The 22,635-nt window shown below is 43.9% G+C and overlaps 1 protein-coding gene and 1 non-coding gene across 3 annotated transcripts in view; one reads left to right on the plus strand and one right to left on the minus strand.

The window, feature by feature from the left end:
- Positions 1-213: 213 nt before the first annotated feature.
- Positions 214-22,635, plus strand: part of C31H3orf52 (chromosome 31 C3orf52 homolog) — a 34,797-nt gene continuing 12,375 nt past the window's right edge. The window contains exons 1-3 of one of the 2 annotated variants that reach the window (XM_061134273.1): positions 214-421; positions 11,610-11,739; positions 20,683-20,810. In XM_061134273.1, coding sequence (XP_060990256.1) covers positions 284-421; positions 11,610-11,739; positions 20,683-20,810 — 396 coding nt within the window. In that variant the 5' untranslated portion in view covers positions 214-283. The remainder of the gene's footprint in view (positions 422-11,609; positions 11,740-20,682; positions 20,811-22,635) is intronic. The other variant, XM_061134274.1, reaches the window with a different exon arrangement.
- LOC133050241 (U6 spliceosomal RNA) lies at positions 10,977-11,083 on the minus strand. Its single transcript, XR_009691558.1, has one exon. It is a non-coding gene; the product is annotated as a U6 spliceosomal RNA (small nuclear RNA).

Raw genomic sequence — 22,635 nt, forward strand, 5'->3', positions numbered from 1 at the left:
CAGAGCAGGCAGCGCCCTGAACAAACCAGAAAAACAACCTTCTTCCGCCGTGCTCCCGAGCTCACAGCTGGGAATGCCTGTGGCGCCTGGAGGGAGCGAGGCTCGCTTCCCCCGCGCTAAAGTCAGAGGCCTGCCCGCCCTGCCCGGCGGGGCCCCGCCTACCACCCGAGGCCTCCCCGCCCGGGGGTGGAGTGAGTAGCTCGCTAGGCCACTTTGGACTCTGCACCCGCGGGTGTGTGCGTCCTGCTTCCTGGCGGGCTGTTTAGTCCGCCTCTGCCGGTTCATGGAGGGGGCCAGTCCCCCATCTCCAGGAGATGAGCTGGAGCTCTCGGTGATCCAAGGGCAGCCAGACGAGCAGACGCCTCTCAACGGAGCCGTCCAGGGCATCCTTTCTTTAGCCGAGGAGCCCTGCCCAGTCCAGGTAAGGTCTCCTTGGCCCTGGCCGCTGTTATCCTGGCTCTGAACCTGGCTGCAGGCCAGGGCCCGGGCGTGGCAGCGCGGTTTCAGGTTTCCAGGCAGCTCTGGGGGCGCAGCCGACCCCTAGCGCCTGTGGTACGCTCTGAAACATTCTGAATGGAGCAGACACAGAAATGCCCTCCAGCCTGAGCCTGCCCTCGGATCACTCCGACTCAGGGAAATTAAAGAGTCTTATCCGGGAAGTGTGCGCTCTTCTCTTCAGAGAGAGAATCACCAGAGGTAGACGTGGTTTTGAAAAATTTTTTTAACTTTCAAAAATCACCCCCCCGCCCCCGCCAACCCCCCGTGCAAAGAATTAGAATGATAACTGGAGTCTTTTCTTGAGAATCTCTTAGCCGTCCTTTTCCATACTGCCTTGCCACTGTTCCCCTACCACGCTCCCACCCCCAGCCTTCACCCACTGCCCACTATCATCCGTCTTGGCTAACCATCCCCTGGGTCCACACTTTATGTCTTCGCCCAGTCTGGCCATTTGGTTTCGCAGAAAGAGATGTACGGGAGAAGGGAGAAAAGGGCAAGAGAAGGAAATGGCAGCACACTCCAGTATTCTTGTCTGGAGAATCCCACGGACAGAGGAGCCTGGCCGGCCGCAGTCCGAGGGGTCGCCAAGAATCCGACACTGCTGAAGCGACTTAGCACCGAGGACTGGGGTGGGGGTGGGGGTGAACTTGCGCTGCTTAACTGAGTTTCAAGGTTCGTGTCTCAAAGAACTAGACTATGATCATTTGCTTTGGCTTCATTTCAGTTTCTGAGAAAGTCGCTGGTGATATTTAGACAGAACTCTTCGGATTCAGCCCTAACAGTGACAGGAAACTTATTCATTCTCATCAAGTGCTTGTAAAACAGCAGAGACTTTGAATTCTACCTTCTGATTAACCCTTCAAACTGGTTTGATGTTTACTAGGTATATGGACCTCCCCATGTATATACACATGCTTCCAGCCTGACCTTTCTGGGTTCCTCTCCTCCACTCCTATTCCTTTGACTGTTCAGCTGTTAATTTGAGGGGTAAACAGGAAATTCAGAAGTTGAAAGCATTGCTTTTGCCTTCTTCTTGATGCCTGGAAATAATGTAAATTCTGCTTTAATAGGTACCCTGGAGAGTAATTTGGTACTTTATATTTGAATGAAAGATGAATGCCATAGGGCAATGAATGTTGAATAAAGATGATTTGATCTCTGTGTATGTGGTTGTAATGGTGGACTTGCTTGTGTGGACTTGTATGGGTCCTCCAAGGTAGTGTCAGGGAGTGGGAATTGGGAGTACCTGCCTCATGTTGGGTAGACCCAGGAACCCCAGGGACTCCATGGTTTGGGACTGAATCCAGACATCTGAGTTCTGGTGATACCTTCCTTACTAATAGGTGTGTCCCGAGGCAAGGAACTAAGGTCTATATTTTCTTTTCCCAGCTGTCAACTGACAGTAATGTAATGTGGCCAACCAGGCTTCTCTGTGAGCCTGGGAATGCACATTGAAGACAGTGGAGGAGCCGGACATATGTAGGGTGTCAGTATTTTATTATCGTTTAGTACCTACCTGGTAGAGATTGCTCTTTCATGTTTTAATTACTTCCTTGTTAGCCAGGTGTATACAGATATCTGAGACTTGTGAACTAGCTTTGTAGGTCACTGAATAGGAAAGCTGTGTGAGGAACAGAATGGTGTGAAGATGAGGGTTACATCAGCATTTGGAGACCATTCTAGAAATGATTGAAGAGGAAAAACTTTAGAAAAGAGAAGAAAATCCTCATCTAATGTGTTGATCATTCTCTTCGGTTCCACAGCATCAGTGGAAGTGTATTTTAAATTGAAAAGTCAACAAATGTAGCATAAGCATGAGATACAGACTCTTAAGAATTTGGTGTGTAGGTCTGTTTATACTGTATGTTAAGATTTCCAATTTTGAAATGTAGCATAAGACCATGTGTTTTTATTAACCATATGTTTTGTACCTATCATGTGTCAAATACTTCTGCTACCTAAATGCATTTAATTAGCACAACTAACTTCATTCTGATTTGACAAAGAGTGAAGAACTTGAGGCTCAGAGGAGTTACCAAAATACTGAAGTTCGTTGGCTGTGAGATTGAACTCAGGCTTTTTAGGATTCAAACTTATGCTGCTTTTGTTGATTTATTTTATATGTGTGCATATATATGAAAAGTGAAAATGTTAGTCTCTCAGTCCTGTCTGACTTTTTGCGACCCCACGGACTGTAGCCCACCAGGCTCCTCTGTCCATGGGATTCTCCAGGCTAGAATATTCGAATGAGTAGCCATTCTCTTCTCCAGGGGATCTTCCTGACCCAGGGATGGAACCTGGGTCTCCTGCATTGCAAGTAGATTCTTTACTATCTGAGCCACCAGGGAAGCACATATGTGTGTGTGTGTCTATTAATATGTACATCTAATTTGACTATATAAGCATAATCACATAATTTATATTCATTTGTGTATAATTGCCTAAGTTATATACCATTACTGATTCTGTAAGTTATGGAACATAGGTGAAATACGAGGAGTTGAGTGGTATATCGGGACTGATGAGGGAGTTACAGGCAGATGGGTAGACGGGTGACGAGCCGGGAACAGTTTGGGCATCATTGGGAAGAAGACATCCCTTATCATAGAGTATCTTCCTACTTGGAAGGGATATCTGAGAGAGTATTCAAGGGTCATGGGAAGTTCTTTCCCTTTCTTATTTGGGTTTGGAAACTGAAGGAAAAATTGTAAGTCTTTGAACTTCACTTTGCCTGCCTACTGTCAGTGTGAACAGGGTAGCGAAGTTGGGTCAAAACTGGAAAACCATCAGGGGTAATTGAGCCAGACTAGCTTTTTTTTCTTTTTTTTAATCAATTATTTAGTTGCCTGTGCCTAGTCTTAGTTGAGACATGTGGGATTTTTTATCTTCATTGCAGCATATGAGATCTTCAGTTGCAGCCTGTGGGATTTGGTTTCCTGATCAGGGATGGAATCCAGGCCGCCTGTGTTTAAAGCATGGAATCTTAGCCACTGAACCACCAAGGAAGTCCCAAGACTAGTTTTCTTTTATGGTTTATTATATGGACTCTGACCTCAGTTTTTAAACAGAGGTCCCAGAGACATTTTTAAAGATAGTAGCCTCATAATAATAATAACTATAATTCAGTACATGGAGAGTTTTGAAGCAGGCAAGGTAGATTTGAATAAGTTGGATAAAAATTAGCCCACTGCCACGTGTTGTTTAGAATTTAGGACTAGGATCAACTGGCTCTTTTGTGCTTCAGTCAACAAGTAGATTAAGTCCCACAATGAAGATTAAAGTATAGATTTTACTGTGTGCTAAGAAAATTTCCCACTCATCTATATAATATCTGGGCTTCCTTGGTGGCTCAGTGGTAAAGAATCTGCCTGCAATGCAGGAGCTGCAGGAGACATGGGTTTGATTCCTGGGTTGGGAATATCCCCTGGAGGAGGAAATGGCAACTCAATCCAGGATTTCTGCCTGGAGAATCCCGTGGACGGAGGAGCCTGGTGGGCTGCAGTATACAGCATTGCCGAGTTGGACCTGACTGAAAAGACTGAGCGTGCACACATACAATGTCTGCTCCTCTTTGAGCCAAAGAGGAGAAAAGCCTTTTGTATCCAAGAGCTATGTAGTCCTGCTATTATTGTAGGACCTTATGTCATGTATTTGAACCTTATCTGAAGAAGGATGTGAAAATCTGGGGGAATAGGCAAAGGAAAATCACAAAAATTCTTGGGCTGTATACTTCAATCATAAAATGTAAGATGCAGTTTGTAAAAATCTTTTAAAGTCACTCTGGAGAAAAAACTTCCTGTGGCCTCTCCTCATGACCTAGAGTTTGGGCAAGAGAGACTAAAGAAGGCAGTGAAGGAGGCAGTATGTTCTCATGACCCCGTGTGCAGGAGTAGCACACATCTTTTGTGTCAGAGGCTGTGCACCCTCAAGGTCCAGTGGAGTCCCCCTGGGGGCACTTCTAAAAAGGATTCTTGGGTTGACTCTAACGTAGAGACAGCTGAGAAGCCCTATACTCAGTTGTTGTGTTGTGTGTGGCTAACTGACCATTTTAGTATGACTTAAAGGATGTGAAGATGAGTCATTCAAAGGATAGTGGTCTCTGCCTTGGAGCAGACAGCAGGCAGGTGAAGGGGGCTGCATGTAGGATGGCTGTGACGGGCTGGACTGGAAAAGGCATTTCCTACAGAGGAGGGGCTGTGTATTCTGAGCCGAGTTCACCCAGGAAATCAGAATATTGGTCTCCTCAAACCACTAGGGTCCTGGTTGTGGTCTATAGGGGACAGCATATATGAAGGCCCAAAAGACCAGAGAGGTACATGACCCTCATTCTCTGGCTCATTTGAGACTCCAGGCCATTTCGTGCAGGGCCGCCCAAGATGGTCATGGTGGAGAGTTCTGACAAAACGTGGTCTGCTGGCGAGGGGAACGGCAAACCACTTCAGTATTCTTGCCTTGAGAACCCCATGAACAGCATGAAAAGGCAAAAAGATAGGACACTGAAAGATGAACTCCCCAGGTTGGAAGGTGCCCAATAGCTCCAGGAGATCCGTGGAGAAATAACTCCAGAAGGAATGAAGAGATAGAGCCAAAGAAAAACAACACCCAGTTGTGAATGTGAGTGCTGATGGAAGTCAAGTCCGATGCTGTAAAGAGCAATATTGCATAGGAACCTGGAATGTTAGGTCCCTGAACCAAGGCAAATTGGAAGGGGTCAAACAGGAGATGGCAAGAGTGAACATGGACATTTTAGGAATCAGTGAACTAAAATGGAGTGGAATGGGTGAATTTAAGTCAGATGACCATTATATCTACTACTGTGGGCAAGAATCCCTTAGAAGAAATGGAGCAGCCATCAGAGTCAACAAAAGAGTCCGAAATGCGGTCCTTGGATGCAGTCTCAAAAACTACAGAGTGACCTCTGCTCGTTTCCAAGGCAAACTATTCAATATCACAGTAATCCAAGTCTTTGTCCTGGCCGGTAATGCTGAAGAAACTGAAGTTGAATGATGCTATGAAGACCTACAAGACCTTCTAGAACTAACATCCAAAAAAGATGTCCTCTTAGGGGGCTAGAATGCAAAAGTAGGAAGTCAAGAGATACCTGGAGTAACAGGCAAATTTGGCCTTGGAGTACAAAAAAGAAGTAGGTCAAAGGCTAACAGAGTTTAGCCAAGAGAACGCACTGGTCACAGCAAACACTCTCTTCCAACAACACAAGAGAAGACTACACATGGACATCACCAGATAGTCAATACTGAATTCAGATTGCTTATATTCTTTGCAGCCAAAGAGTGAGAAGCTCTGTATGGTCAGCAGAAACAAGACTGGGAGCTGACTGTGGCTCAGATCATGAACTCCTTATTGCCACATTCAGACTTAAATTGAAGAAAGGGGAAACCACTAGACCATTCAGGTATGACCTAAATCAAATCCCTTACAATTTGATTTGGAAGTGCCAAATAGATTTAAAGGATTAGATCTGATAAAGTGCCTGAAGAACTATGGATGGAGGTTCATGGCATTGTACAAGAGACAGTCATCAAGACCATCCCCAAGAAGAAGAATGCAAAAAGGCAAAATGGTCGTCCGAGGAGGCCTTATAAATAGCTGTGAAAAGAAGAGAAGCAAAAGGCAAAGGAGAAAAGGAAAGATTTACCCATTTGACTGCAGAGTTCCAAAGAATAGCAAGGAGAAATAAGAAAGCCTTTCTCAATGATCATTGCAAAGAAATAGAGGAAAACAATAGAATGGGAAAGACTAGAGATCTCTTCAAGAAAATTAGAGATACCAAGGGAATATTTCATGCAAATACGGGCACAATAAAGGACAGAAACGGTATGGGCCTAACAGAAGCGGAAGATATTAAGAAGAGGTGGCAAGAATACACAGAAGAACTACACAAAAAAGATCTTTATGACCCAGGTAATCATGATGGTGTGATCATTCACCTAGAGCCAGACGTCCTGGAGTCCGAAGTTGGGTGGGCCTTAGGAAGCATCACTACAAACAAAGCTAGTGGAGGTGATGGAATTCCAGTTGCGCTATTTCAAATCCTAAAAGATGATGCTGTAAAAGTGCTGCACTCAATATGTCAGCAAATTTGGAAAACTCAGCAGTGGTCACAGGATTGGAAAAGATCAGTTTTCATTTCAATCCCAAAGAAAGGCAATGCCAAAGAATGTTCAAACTACCACACAATTGCACTCATCTCACATGCTAGCAAAGTAATGCTCAAAATTCTCCAAGTCAGGCTTCAACAGGATGTGAACCATGAACTTCCACATGTTCAAGCTGGATTTAGAAAAGGAACCATAGGTCAAATTGCCAACATCTGTTGGATCATCGAAAAAGCAAGAGAGTTCCAGAAAAATGTCTACTTCTGCTTTATTGACTATGCCAAAGCCTTTGACTGTAGATCACAACAAAGAGATGGGAATACCAGATCACCTGACTTGCCTTCTTAGAAATCTGTATGCAGGTCAGGAAGCAAAAGTTAGAACTGTACATGGAACAGCTGACTCGTTCCAAATTGGGAAAGGAGTACATTAAGGCTGTATATTGTCACCCTGCTTATTTAATTTATATGCAGAGTATATCATGTGAATTGCTGGGCTGGATGAAGCACAAGCTGGAATCAAGATTTCCAGGAGAAATATCAATAACCTCAGATATGCAGATGACACCCCCCTTATGGCAGAAAGCAAAGAAGAACTAAAGAGCCTTTTGATGAAAATGAAAGAGGAGAGTGAAAAAGTTGGCTTAAAACTTAAAAACTTAAAACATTCAGAAAATAAGATCATGGCATCTGGTCCATCACTTCCTGGCAAAGAGATGGGGAAACAATGGAAACAGTGAGAGACTTTATTTTTTCAGGCTCCAAAATCACTGCAGATGATGACTGCAGCCATGAAATCGAAAGACACTTGCTCCTTGGAAGAAAAGCTATGACCAACCTAGAAAGCATATTAAAAAGCAGAGACATTACTTTGCCAACAAAGATCAGTCTAGTCAAAGCTATGGTTTTTCCAGTAGCCATTTATGGATGTGAGAGTTGGACTATAAAGAAAGCTGAGCTCCAAAGAATTGATGCTTTTGAACTGTAGTATTGGAGAAGACTCTTGAGAGTCCCTTGGACTGCAAGAGGATCCGATCCTAAAGGAAGTCAGTCCTGAATGTTCATTGGAAGGACTGATGCTGAAGCTGAAACTCCAATAATTTGGCCACCTGATGTGAAGAACTGACTCACTTGAAATGTCCCTGATACTGGGAAATTTTGAAGGTGGGAGGAGAAGGGGACGACAGAGGATAAGTTGTTCGGATGGTATCACCGACTCGATGGACATGAGTTTGAGTAAGCTCCAGGAGTTGGTGATGGACAGGGAAGCCTGGTGTGCTACAGTCCATGGGGTTGCAAAGAGTCGAACACGACTGAGTGACTGAACTGAACTGAATTGACTTGTGGTCCCTGCTGTCTCTTGAGAAATAAAAATGTGTCTCAGGACCTCTGTTAACAGGAAGGTATGTTTCTAGCCCCTGAGAAGTTCATGGCTTCTTGTATTGGGCTCCTCTTTGCTGTGTACCTTGTTGAGCCCCTAGCCTTAGTCACCTTGGAGCAGTGCTCAGGCTTCAGGTGAGGATGAGAGGTGAGTATGCTCGGACTCCAGACACACTCACCTCAAGAGAGTTTGCCTCTGTCTAGATGCTGCTGGGGCCTTTACGCCATCCCCCCACCACACACCACCGGAAGGGCCGGTGCACGCAGGGGCTCCAAAGTGTGACCTCTACTCTAGAACTTTTCAAAGTACATTTTCAAAATTTGGGGCACCCTTTGTACCTCAGGAACACACATTTATTAAGTGCCTCTTACCTGTATGAGGTGTGGGATATAAGAACAGGGGAATTTTAAGAGCCACTGCTCACTCTGGGTGGTTTCACTTTCCCTAGGAAGATAAGGCCAGTATCTGTTTATGTTTGGACCTGAAGGCAGACGAGGCAGGTGGTAGCCACAGCAGTTGAGCTGTGTGGACAGGTCATGCACTGGGTTGCTCTCTGAGGGTAGCCTGGTAGGGAGGCCTCCACAAAAGCGAGAGATTTTACCTGGTTTCCGGACAGCAGGAGGCTCCAGGCCAGGGCCCCCCACCCGCCTCTGGTAAAGCAGCTGGTGCATGTTGGGAGGTTTACATTTTCAAACCAGGGCTGCCCATTTCCCCTATAATCTGGGCCTAGGTGTGTGTTGTTTAAATTCCCCTTCAGGAGATGCTGAGGGTTGGGACCCACTCAGTAAGAAAAACTGAATTGTCCTTCCGTGGAGAGTTTTCCTTCCTGACGGCTCCCGCTAAAGTCACCGCGGGAGAAGACGTTAACAAGGCATCAGTCCAGGAAGTGCCTGCTGCTGCTTGGTGGGAAGGTGAACACCCAGGGTAACCCCGGCTCCCGTGCGCTCAGGGCTGCCGAAGAGCGACCTCCGCTCTGCCCTTGTTTAGCAAGTGCTTCGTCGACGTGATCTCTAGTTTTTACAACAGTCCTCTGGGCCAGGTTTATTACTTAATGTGTTTTTCAGTTGTGAACCTTGGGGCCAGTGAGTTTCGGTAAGTAGTTTGCTGATAGGCACCCTGCCTTTAAGTGGTGTAACTAGGATTGGGATCCCATCCAGATACACGTGTTTTATCCATCATATTCTATTGTTTCCCATGGTTTTCATGTAGGACATAGGAGAAGAGGAATGGAGCCTTTCAGGGGTTAGCTCCACTGCTGAGAGAGGAGAAAGCCGGGCACGCGCGTAAGCTGGAGCTCCACAGGCTGACGCGGGCGGCTGTGGAGCAGGGAGGGCGCGTGCGGGGGCCGGTGAAATCAGCCAGGATACAACCCCGACCCGGCTAACCTCTCCCGACTGCTGCTTCGACGTGGACTTATCTTTGTTCCTTTGTAGATGTTGCAGTCTCCTCGGGCTGCCATGAGAGAACACCCCAGGGCAGGTGGCTTAAACCACAGAAATTAATTTTCCCACAGTCCAGGAGACTGGACGTCCAAGATCAGGGTGCCAGCGTGGTTGGGTTTTGGTGAGAGCTCTCTTCCTGGCAGTAGAAGGCCACCTTTTCGGTGTATCGTCCCATGTCCTTTTCTTGGTGAGGGCACACAGAGGGAGAGAGAGACAGTGTGAGCTCTCTGGTATCTCTTCTTATAGGGACACTGTGTAGTGTGTGTGTGTGCTAAGTCACTTCATTCGTGTCCGACTCTTTGTGACCCTATGGACTGTAGGCCGCCAGGCTGTTCTGTCCATGGGATTCTCCAGGAGGAATACTGGAGTGAGTTGTCATGCCTTCCTCCAGGGGATCTTCTCCACCCAGAAACTGAAACAGCATCTCTTATGTCTCCTGGATTGGCAGGTTCTTTACCACTAGTGCCACCTGGGAAGCCCCATAAGGACACTAGTCCTACCCTTAGAACTTCATTGTCTATTATTTCTTTACCAGGCCCATGTCCAAATACAGCCACACTTGGGTGGTGGGTAAGGTGGTTTAGGATATCAACATATGAATCTAGGGACAAAACCATTAAATCCAAAAGAGGTAAAATGAGTTTCCTCCAGCTGCCTTCAAGATATTTTGTGTGTTTGGATTTCAGCAATTTGAATATTTGTCTAGATACAGTTTGTTTGTTTTCCCTAAGTTTGGACTCATAAGTTTCTTAAGTATGTAGTTTTGTGCCTGTCTGTAGTTTTAGGATATGCTTTATCCAGTATTTCTTCAAATATTTTATCTCCCCCCAGTTTTTTATTCTCCCTCTGGGATTCCAGTTATCTTTGTACTGTGTTGTTTAATATTGTCCCGCCGTTCTTCATTGCTCTGTTATTTATTCGCTCTTTTCTCTTCTCTTTGTTTTTCACTTTATGTAATTTCTATTATCCTAACTTCAAGTTAGGGCTTCCCTTGTGGGTCAGTGGTAAAGAATCCACCTGCCAATGCAGGAGACAAGGGTTCAATCCCTGGGTTGGGAAGATCCCCTGAAGAAGGAAATGGCAACTCATTCCAGTATTCTTGCCTGGGAAATCCCAAGGCCAGAGGAGCCTGGAGGGCTACTGTCCACGTGGTTGCAAAAGAGTCGGACATGAATTGGAGACTAAGCAACAACACTAACACCCCCCTTGCAGGGCTGCTTAGATAAGTGAAATGGTGTTCAGTAGACCACAGCGGTTGTATTTACTTTGACCCCACCCTCTGCATCACTGAACACACTGCAGCTTATTTCCTGGTGTTCCTTCCTTATTACATAGAGTCTGGGCCACAGCAGTAGGTTCTTAGCTTTTTCTTTTTTTTTTTTTCCAACATAACATATCACGTTTATTACTGGTCTCAGACTGATAGTGAGGAAATAAGAAACATCAGGAGCCAAGCATTACAGTAGTGATGTTCTCACTGTGATTTGGCTGCTTAAAAAAGTGGTCTTAACATGTGTGCCACTTTTCACGTGAGGCTTCTAAAAATATAGAACGCTTCACGAATTTGCGTGTCATCCTTGCGCAGGGGCCATGCTCATCTTCTCTGTATCGTTCCAATTTTAGTATATGTGCTGCCAAAGCGAGCACGGTTCTTAACTTTTTCTTGGTCTAAGCTATACATTATTTTTCTCTTAATCTTCTACTCAGCTTTTGTGTACCAGAAGTCTTCAGTGGGTTCCCAGTACAGACCAAATTAAGTCTACATCAGTCTGGCAGCATTCAAGACCTCTTCAGGGATGCTCCAACCTTTCATTCTCTCCAATCTTAACTGTCATCACTTGCCTCTGAAACCTGCATTTCCATCAGATGAATCTTTTAGCCAATTTCATTATTAATCAATGCTGAGGATGTTCTTTTCTGGGTTTGGAATGCCTTTCTCTGTCCTTCTTTCAAAATCTTGCCTGTTCGTCCCACCTCAGAGTCCCCAGAGCATGTTCTCCTTAACCTCTTTATGAGGTTCCATCTGTCCTTTTGTGAACTTGACTCAGTAGAGTGGAGTTCCTTGAGATCAGGATCCTGCTGCCTTCATTTCTGTGTCACTGGCCCATAGTAAGCATTAAAAACTGTTTCTTGAAACCAAATGACTGCATCACAGTCTTCCTCTGCTTTCCAGGCTGACAAGGAAAGCCCTTGGAGCTCCTGTAATAAGAAGTTGATTGGAAAGTGCAAACTCTGGATGGTCCTCGCCTCTATTTTCCTGAGTTTCATTATAGTCATCATCATAAGCTTATGTCTAACTGGAGGTAAGAGAGTTCTAAATGTGACTAAGTTGATGTATTTTAAGAACTTATGTAATGCTTATGACTTAAATGCTGAAATAGAAGATCTTACTGCTACTTCATTATTTATAATATGAATTTAAAACTGCTTTGGGGTATGTTGTATAGATGGGCAATATACATGATTTTGCTTTTTTTAAATTTTACTTTTGGTTTGTTTGTTGTTTGTTTTATAAACTCTGGTAGAAGTATGGGGATCATTGTTTTGCCCTAAACTCTATGCATTGGATGTTGAAGATTTCTTAATTTTTAATTTATTTAAACATAAATTGATATTTTATTGTATCTTACACATGTGTGTTTGAAAATTTTTTTAATAATTTATTTAGTAAATATAATTATTGTAAAGGGTTTTTATTGTATAAAGCCAACTTTATCTCACATACCTGGCACATCACTGTAATGACAAAATGATGAATAACGCATTTGAAAGCATTTTAAAAACTATAGAGCCATGTATCTGTTAGCTGTCATTATCTTAACTTCTTTTAGAAATCACTATGTTTGTGTTGTATGGGTGTGCAAAATAAAAACTCATGGTGCTGGTGTTACCTATGTATTTTACATATATTATCTCATTTTATTTTTTATTCTGAATATGAAAATAGTGCATGTTCAGGGACCCATAAAGCCCACCCACATTACTAGTATTTTGCTACACTCTTCTCTAGTCTTTTTCTTACTTGTGTTTTAAGGATAATTTGAGGTCAGTTTTTTTTTTTTTTTTTTAATAATTTTGTGGCTTAACTTTAAGATTTTAATGTTACATTGTGATCATTTTGACAATTCATTAAAAGTTATGTGTGAACATATATATATATATATATATATATATATGTACTTTTCCACACTTTTAAACGTCTTTTAGGTAGTTGCTATTATTTTTTTTATGATTATCAGTATTTTTATGATGCCTAATATAGCGCCACCTAGTGGAAAATCATTTCTGTTTCAAAAAAACGAAAATGCTTTCATTTGTATGTAGGGGTGGTTGCAGGCTGTAGCGGTGTGCGGGGGCTCTTTGAAGCGGGGATACTCACTCTGAAGTGGATCACGAGAGTGATCCGGTCACCACAGGATTAAGGTGGAGCCGGGCTGTCCGTAGCAAACCCAGTCACAGAACGAGAGCCAGAATGGCGGCCCCGAGTTTCTCCAGAGGGGGGCCCTGGGAGTTCGCCTAAGGGACTGCATTCGTTATTCGCCTTCTGTTCCGCCTTGTCCCAATCCTTTGGCCTCCTGTCTCAAGGTTTCATGGTCCCTGAAGGAACAGGAAAACTCTGGTGAGGTGGGCCAGCCCCCAGCGCGCGCGCCTCCCAGGCGGCCGCCATGTTTGCTCAGTCATGGCGGTGTGAGGCGGGATGCTGTGGCTTTGTGCCCACAGTTGGCCCGAGGCAGGGAGCAGCGGATAAGGGGTGCTGCTGTCCCTCCTCCATCACACGGAGGACAGTAGGTTTAGTGTGAGTGCTGGAGCGCCCTCTTCCCATCAGCTCCCACGTGTAGATGTTGAAACTGAACTGAGTCACACAGCCTTGTCCTGTCACACCAGCCAGTGCTGTCCTGAAAGTTGGCTGGTCTGTCTGCTAGCATCGGGAGCCTGTAACAGAGGACGATGCCACAGATCTGGTTGGTTTGATTGATATTCAGGATTCTAAAGCCCTGGACCCAGGCATTTCACTGGTGGTCCAGTGGTTAAGACTCCATGCTGAGTTTGATCTCTGGTTGGGGAACAAAGATCCCGCCAAGTGTATGGAGAAAAAAGAAAACAGACAAAACCCAAGAGACTCAAGACCCCAGAGCTGTCTTCCATTCTCAGAGAGTCATTTAACTTCAAATCATGAAGAACAAATTGCAGAGGAAAGGATTCCATTTCCCTCCACAGTTTCTCAGGGGACAGGAGAGTTTACAGGATCATATTTAGGGAAGAACTTTTTCTTAACACCTGTGGTGCAAACTTTCTTTTTAATTTGGTTATAAAATTGTTTAAAAGTGTTGATGCTCCAAGAGATTTTCAAACTTTTACTTTTTTTTAAATCAGGGAAATACTTTTACTTTACTTGGCACCTGAACTCTCAAGGGTTTGGGCCTGTGGGGAGAGTCTAGTGTGGCTGTTGGGGGTACGGGAGGTAAGAAGGAGGAAGGACAGGATTCCCTCTGGGCGTCCCAGCCTCACCCAGAGCAGCTCCATGGGTATGCCTGGGATGATAGTCTGCAATAATCAGCCATTGTTCAATTGCCAGGCCCATTGATATGAATTGAATGTTGATAGAATCTCTTGGCAATCTGTGGAAAATGCTGCTGCCTGGGAAAGTCGAAGGCTGTGCCTTCATTAGTGAATGTAGGAGGGGCGATATATGGGTAAGGCGGAAAGAAATCCCAACTTTTAGGTATAAAATAAGTGACAGGGATATATTGTACAACACGGGAAATGTAGCCAGTATTTTATAATGACTATGAAGGTATTATAACCTTTAAAAATTGTGAATCACTATATTGTACACTTGATAGGTCAGTTGGTAAAGAATCCACCTGCAATGCAGGAGACCCCAGTTCAATTCCTGGGTTGGGAAGATCCGCTGGAGAAGGGATAGGCTACCCACTCCAGTATCCATGGACTTCCCTTGTGGCTCAGCTGGTAGAGAATCTGCCTGCAGTGTGGGAGACCTGGGTTCAATCCCTGGGTCAGGAAGATACCCTGGAGAAGGCCAAGGCTACCCACTTCAGTATTCTGGCCTGGAGAATTCCATGAACTGTATAGTCCATGGGGTCGCAAAGAGTCGGACACGACTGAGCAAACTTCACTTTCTTTTCATAACTTATATAATATTGTATGGCAACTATACTTCAATATATAAAACAAAGGAATGAGTATGCATTTGTTAAAAAGTGCTGTGTCTTCATTCAGAAGTGAAGTTTCTCAGGACCTTGTTTGCCATTCCCTTCCTCCTGCCTCCTTACTCTACTGTCTCAGGGCTCTGCAGTCCCCAGACTAAGGCTTAGAGATGAAGATGATAATAACCGCGGAGCTGGAGTGGACAGAGAGGGGACATTAACTGTATCCCAGTGTGGAAGGGCATCCAATTCTAGGGAGGGGACAATAGGGTACCCAGAATGAGATGCCTGGGGGGAGCTGTATCTTATCACTGACATTGATAGGAATGGCCATGATGTGGTGATAATACAAGCAGACCATCCTGTGGTCAGTTGCATTATTATTAATTCTATACAGATAGTGCACCCCTTCTTGCCTGTACCTGGGATGAGCTGGCCCCCCACTCTGCCCTTGGAATGCCACTGAAGTGATGGAAAGTTAGGATCACAGCTCAGCTTAAGGCATTGACCCTGGGCTGTGTCCATACTGTGGATCAGAGGCTAACACTCCTCCAGGCTCACGGAGACAATGAAACTTTATTATTATAATTTTTTTCTTTTTGAGACCTTCTTAAAACGGACAATTTGGGGGCGGGGTCATAGATCAGAGAATCTCCTTGTTGTCTCTAGAGGCCTAGTTTTGATCCAGCTCTCAAAAAAAGAAATACTGATGGATTCTCTCTCTTTCTCCCTAAGGAATTACAAATTCCTTGTTGTGAAGGGTAAAGGCAGTGGGCGGGGTGGGGGGAAGCTTTCCTCTCTGTCTCCCTCCCTTCCTCTCTCTAAGTCCTTTCCTGTCTGGATAATTTGAAGAATCATTTAAGCATCCTCAAGGACTCTGCTTTCTTTATTAACCTGTCCCAACCAGGCAGGGGGAAGATCCTAGGAACACCTTAACTAGTGAAACCCTTCCTTGGTTTGGGCAAAAATATTTTAAGTGTTACAGAATGCAAACTGTAACAAGTAGGTAGATGCTTACAAATGTGATTGAAAGGTGACCATTTTTAATAGTTTAGAAACCCTTATGTGATGCCTCCCAGCTCTCTTACCAGATCTTGGGAATAAGAACCACAGCTTACAACATCACACAGTCCTGATAGATAAGTAGGTCACACAGGTTGCTCCCTGGTATAGGGTGACTTTGGCAAAATCCTAGGCAGACAGCAAGGTCCTTGGGAGCAGGGACTTCACAGTCCAGGACCTTGAAATTTCTCTTCATTTTCCCCTGCTTCTCTTTCCCTCATGTATCATATGATCCTCTGCCTTCCTAAGACCAACCTCTTCACCTATGCTCTCCATAGAATCCTCTCCAGCTTCTTCTGACCTGTGGACTTCCAGATATTGCACGCCTTCTCTAAAAGCATCCTCTTGGGCCTCTTCAAATGTGCTCATAGTCTCTCTTTCAGAGCAGTCTTCCATCAGCATCTTGCTACTTCATTTAGATATTTCTCTCTTTTCACTGGCAAACTTCTAGAAAGAGAGATCTGTACTCCTAAACTACTGTATCCGTTGGTCCCAAATTCTCTTCCTAAGGTCAACAGCAAGTGTCTGATGATGAAGCCCAGTGGTCTTTCTCCCGTCCCCTCTCTGCCCTGTTTGCAGCTGCCAGCTCTCTCAGCTGTGTTGTACTCTTTTAGGCCTTCAGAACTCCCAGACTTTATTTCTGCCTTTGGCCTCTGTGTTGTGGTTGCAGGAGGCATATCTTCAGGTTTCTGACTTTTCTCATTCTTCGTTCTTTCCCTTTAGAAGTTCATTTAGTCCCAAGTCAGCAGCCATCCCCATCTTGGAAATGACTCCGAGAAATTCATGCACACATTTTCCCTGAGTTTTAGTCATGCCCTTTGCTGGAGTTCTCAACCTGGAAATAACTATCACTGTCTTAATCACTCATCTGAAACTACTATTTGTGGGAATCCCCTTCCTCACCCTTTATATTTTCGTGGTGAATCATGAAGCCAGGTTTATATCATCCAATTGTGTAACTTCAGGCAAATTCTTCAATGTTCGTGGCCTCAGTTTCCTCATTTGTAAAATATAAGTGATTTCTGAATCTGTGTCTATAAATATACCCTGACCCTCCTACTTAACTAGCCCAATTGACCTAAGCAGATTATGCCTTTTTTCTAAGAATGTCTTCATTTTAAAATGAAAACATGAATATTTAATTCATAAGGTTGATTGGAGGATTACATGAGGTTAAAAACTGCAAGTGCATAGCAGGATGTCTGTGCATAATGCTTAATATAGCAGCTATTATTCTTCCTGTTACCCATGGTTGATTCTTTGGAACATTTTTTATTTCTTCTTCTCTCCTGTAGCTAGATAATGACTAGGTCTTATCATTCCTTGGTAGTGTCTTGATAGTAACTTTCAACATTGACTACCCACCTACTTCTAGGCTCCCTGCTGGATATGGTGGTTCTTACCTTTACCATCAGCTACAGTGTAGGCATTGGTATTTCTGTTGAGGAAACTGCTTCAGAGATTTAAATGACCTAAGTCACATGGCTTGTGACTGGCTGAGGTGGAATTCAAACAACTTCTGGCCACCTTTACAGTCAGCTCTGTTTCCTCCATCCTGGTCTTCCTCTTCCCTCTCCTTCCTTCCTCTTCTCACGGCTGTCAGTTGAAATCTGTCTTTCCTATTCTGGCGTCCAGTGGCCTCTTTACCTCCAGTCTCCCCCAGTTGCCTGTCATCCCATCTGTCACCAACAGATTTTCCTCTGTCTCCTTCCTGGGAGACATTTAACAACTTCCGTTATCTCCTGAAGACATCTGGCATTTAAGTTCTCCCTCTCTGGGCTCATTTCTTATATTCCTGCCAAAGAGCTATTTTTGTGTATTTCCAATGTGCTTTTGTATATACTATGATTTTTAAAAGACATTTTCTCTACCTGGAAATACTGTCCAGATTAAATCTCATTAATAACATAAAGATTCTGCTGACTGGGTAAGCCTATTGTGGCTGTTGTTACTATTTTAACAAACACAACTCTTTAGCTAGTTCTTGTACAGATTCATTATTCAGAACATACAAGTTATTACAGTAGAGCTATTATTAGAGACCTCTTTTTGATCTCAGCATTTCTTAATAGAAGGCATCCAAATTGGAAAAGAAGTAAAACTGTTACTGTTTGCAGATGATATGATACTATACTTAGAAAATCCTAAACACAATACCAGAAAACTACTAGAGCTCATTAATGAATTTGGTAAAGTTATTGGATGCAAAATTAATATGCAAAAATCTGTTGCATTTCTATACACTATCAATGAAAGATCAGAAAGAGAAATTAAGGACACAATCACATTTACTTTCGTACCAAAAACAATAAAATACCTTGGAATAAAGCTACCTAAGGAGGTGAAAGACCCTTACTCTGAAAACTATAAAACGCTGATATAAGAAATCAAAGAACACACAAACAAATGGAAGGATGTACCATGTTCTTGGATCAGAAGAATCAATATTGTCAAAGTGACCATACTGTCCAAAACAATCCACAGATTCACTGTGATCCCTATCAAATTACCAATGACATTTACAATTATAATTTACAATTACAAATACAATTACAACTTACAATTACAAAATACAATTACAATTTACAATTACCACTTTTCACAGAACTAGAACAAAAATTTTTTAAGTTTGTATGGAAACAGGAAAGACTCTGAATGATCAAAGCAACCTTGGGAAAGGAAAAAGGAACTAGAGGAATCAGGCTCCCTGTCTTCAAACTATACTTCAAAGCCATACTCATCAAAACAGTATCACACTGGCACAAAAACAGAAATCTAGATCAATGTAAACACATGTGATTATGGGCAATTAGTCTATAGCAAAGGAAGCAAGCATATACAATGGTGAACTTGGCATTTCTTAATGCCCTTGAGTTCAGCAGTTCTGTGACTCCTGTATCCATTCTCTGGCATCCCTATTCTTTTCTGAGGTAATGATATCTACTCTGGAAATGCACATGGTGGGTGTAGAGCTCAAAGATACCCATTGCAGCATTATTTATAACTTTGGAAAGCTGAAAGCATTAAATGATTTTAGAACAGTAATGTAGCCATTAAAATAATCTTTGCAAGGAATTTTGAACACGTGGGAAATGCCTTTTGATATGTTAATAACAGGAACAAAAGAATCAAGACATATAAACAATGAGGGCAGCAAACAATAAAAAGCAATATACAAATTACCTTTTCATTAAGACCTCAAATATATAAAATATGGGGGGAGACCTTTTGATTAAAGAATTATTAGTAATTTTTTTTTTTGCTTTGCTGCAGTTTTCTATACTTTGCAAGTTTTCTGCTTTGAGGCCCTAAGTCTTTTTTTTTTTTTTTTTTTTGACTGGTGGTTTGTGGGATCCTAGTTCTGTGACCAGGGATTGAATGCAGGGCCATAGCAGTGGAAGTGCTGAGTCTTAACCAGTGGATCACCAGGAAATTCCTGAGGGCATAACTTTTTATTCTCAGACAAAATAACATGATAACTTACAACAAATAATGATGCAGGGATAATTCCCTGTGTTGGGATCCCCAGGATTACCCCCAGATTCATCAGTTTGCTGATAAGACTCATGATACTCAGCATATATTGTAAAGGTGATTATGATTTATTACAGCTAAAGGATATAAAGCAAAATATAGAGGAAACCAGGGGCAAGCTTCCAAGAATCCTCGTCCAGTGCAGTCACACAGGTGCACTTAATTTCTCCAGCAATGAATTGTGGCAACAACATGTGAAGTCTTGTCCACCAAGGAAGCTCATTAGAGATTCAGTTTAAATTGGGATTGGTCACATGGGCAGGCTCTGCCTGGCACCTACTAAAACCCCAGACTCCCAGAAGGAAAGGAGAGGCTCGGCACAAGCCACGCTGTTTCTGTAAACAGTTGAGGCACAGCTAGCCACTCTTACCAGGGAACGTGGGAATTCTCTGGGAATCCAAGTTCCAGATTCCAGTAAGGGGTCAACCTTGCACTGGCCTTGCCAAGGCTGGCAGCCTCCGACCTGCTGTGTTAACTCCTCTGCAACTTCCCTTGATCTTGTGGCTCACACTTCAGACTTCCTCAGGGAATAAGGACCTGGACTCTCACTTCCATCATAAACCCAGAGTCGATACCACAGTGGCCTTTGCAAAGTCCAGTAAAGAGACTGATAATGTTACGTTTGAGGCACGGGATTACAGAGAAGTCCATGGCCCACAAACACCGGGTTCCTCCCACCCACGCTTTTCTCAGGGTTGGAGAGGTGGTCCCCAGGTGGTGCTGGCAGGGGGCCAGGGGAGCCTAGTGAGTGCCAGTGGGCCAGCTCCAAGTTCCTGGCTGCTGACTTAGTGTGTTTTCCCTTTGGCTCTAACTACTTAAAAATCAGTTAGCTCACAGTCCTTGGAATGCAAGCAGCACAGAACTGTTGTCTTAGGAATGTGAGTCCTGCGGGCCCTGGGACTCTGAGTGCAGTGTCCGTTCCTTCTACAAACAGAGTGTGTCAACATTTCCCACCTGGGACATCCTGGAGAGTGATGACTTCATGCTTACTGGCTCGGATTCTAACCCAGGAGCTGTTCTCAATGATGTCACGTCCTCAGCGTGGGTACAGAAGCACAGGGGATTCAGGGAAATCCCTTGCTCTGCTCCTGTCCCCCATCTCCTGTTGTTTGTTGGCCATCTCTAGCACCTGCCTTGACACCTGTAAAAGTAGCTAAGTTGCAAGAGTCAGTTTGACAAAGAAATTCATGTTCTTCCCACCTCTTCCAGCTGCCCTTCACCCAGTCTGTGTTCAATGGAATCTGAGCCCCCTCTGTCATCAGATAAAGAAACAAAATTTTATTGTGATGGAGGCAAGCCCCTGTCTTTATTCAGCCTACCTGAGAAAAAGAAAGCATTTCTGCTCATACTTGCTTACTGTGACTAGGCTTGATGAATACTCATTGTTCGTTTATTTCTTAAGTATAGCAGCCAATGGAATGAATGTTTGTTATTTTATGCATGTGCTTACTTTTACTTTTTATCCCCCCCTATTCTGTTTAGTAACTTATATTGATGAAGATGAAAATGAAATACTTGAATTGTCATCAAATGAAACATTCTCGGTCATGCTAAAGATTCCAGAGGAGTGTGTTTCTGAAGAGGAATTACCTGACATGCTCCAGAAGCGGGTAAGTTACCTTATGTATTATTACTGAGTTCTTAGCATTAGAGTGTGAATTCTTCTGGAGCAGCTGGGTTAGAGCTAGCCAGTAAATAGCTTCAAGCTTGGATTCTTTGGATATTGGCAGAAACCAGTGCTTAGAAATAGATTTTCTGTAGTGCAAAGCCGGAAGGAAGAGCCCTGGCCTCCAGCTGAATGTGTCCTGGAGGACAGTATTCTGTTTCTCACTCTGGTCTTAGGTTTGATTCAACCTGAAATTTTATTGAGGGTCTGTGAGGTGCTAGACAACATGCTTAGTACCAGGGCCATAGAGGCTGTGCCCTCAGTGGGGCTCAAAGTCCCAGTTGGAAGAATTTGGAGTCCAAGAGGAAGCAATTAAATAGTTATGAGCAGTGTGGTATGTTCCATCACTGAGATATGTACAGTGTGATTTACAACCGCAGAAGAGAGATGGAGGCTTGGAGGGCCTCCTGGAGGAGGATGAGTCTTGGAATGTGAACTAGGGGTATTCCAGATTAGAGAGCAGAGAACACAAGGGTATCTGCCCGGCAGTGTGCTATGAGCTCCACATACTGTGTAGCAGAAATGCAGAGGTGAGGCTGAACGGAAAGGAAGGGGTCAGATTGCGAAGGTTTCCGGTTCTTTGGTGAGGTCCTGGAAGACTTTCATCTGCAGGCTGACATGGTCAACTTCTCGTTTTAGTCTGTGTGTGATGATGGGAACATTGGAAGTGGAGGGCTTAGTCAGAAGGATGACAAGTGAGGGAGCCTAGAATTAGGGTGATGTCAGGGGAGATAACTGAGGTTCAGGTGAGATTTCAGAGGTCTGCTCCCTCAATAGGACTTCATGGCTGGTAGGATGTGGCTGAGGGAGAGCATGGCTCCAGGCTTCTGGTTGGGTGACCACGTGGGTGGATGGTGATATCATTCATGGAGCGGGGAATGCAGGAGAAGGAGCCTCTGTGTGTTATGGGGGCTCTGCAGTAAGACCATGAAGGTTGGTTGGAGCAGCCCTGGTTATTCTGTCAAAGACAGAGTGGTTCACAGTCAGACCCAGAAAAGTTTTTGAGAACAAAATCTAAGCATGACCAGCCTGCTGTCTGTTACTCTCATCCCTATGGTAGATAGGTTGAACGGGGTGAGTTCCCTTTATTTCCTGAAGGGCAGAGTCTTACCCAGTGGATGGCTAGGGCAGTGCCCTCTTTTTTACTTTTTTGATTGAGAGGTTCTGCATTGGCCGAAGAGAAACCAAGTGAGTCAGCATCCACAGTTGTCACTGGTCTATGTCAGAGGGAAATGGGTGTCACTCACTCACCTAAGAGCCATCTCTCTGGTCATAGAAGCAGATGTGAGCAGCTTCTGCAGGTGTTTTTAATTCATTGTGGTATAATGGCTGAGGAACAGAGACTGGTGGGTCTCTGGGGCAAGTTCACAGGCCTCTTTGAGTTGGTTCCTACTGTGATAAATGGAAATCACCTCACTTTCCCTGTATATCCACAGATGCATATAAAGAACTTTGTAAGGCATTTTTAAAAAGAATTATCTGATTTGCAGATGATAAACATAAGGTGCAGTGAGGTGAAGAAACTTCTGCTCTCTGGTTTCCCAACAAATGTTCACGGGAAAAAAATGAGGAACTTGGAGATATTACTATCTTACTGTCAGATCGAGAACCCTTTTCTTCCACTTAGGACAGTTTCTGGGTTTGGAAAGTAAATGGGAATGGATATTGAAACACTGCACCCTCTGTTTTGCTCTATTGTCTTGCTTTCTAAGCACAGTTTTCCTGGCTCCTCTCATATCTCACTGCCAGTTTCCTTCTCTTTGGGTTGG

Source organism: Dama dama, chromosome 31 (assembly GCF_033118175.1).
Source record: "Dama dama isolate Ldn47 chromosome 31, ASM3311817v1, whole genome shotgun sequence".
Lineage (NCBI taxonomy): Eukaryota > Metazoa > Chordata > Mammalia > Artiodactyla > Cervidae > Dama > Dama dama.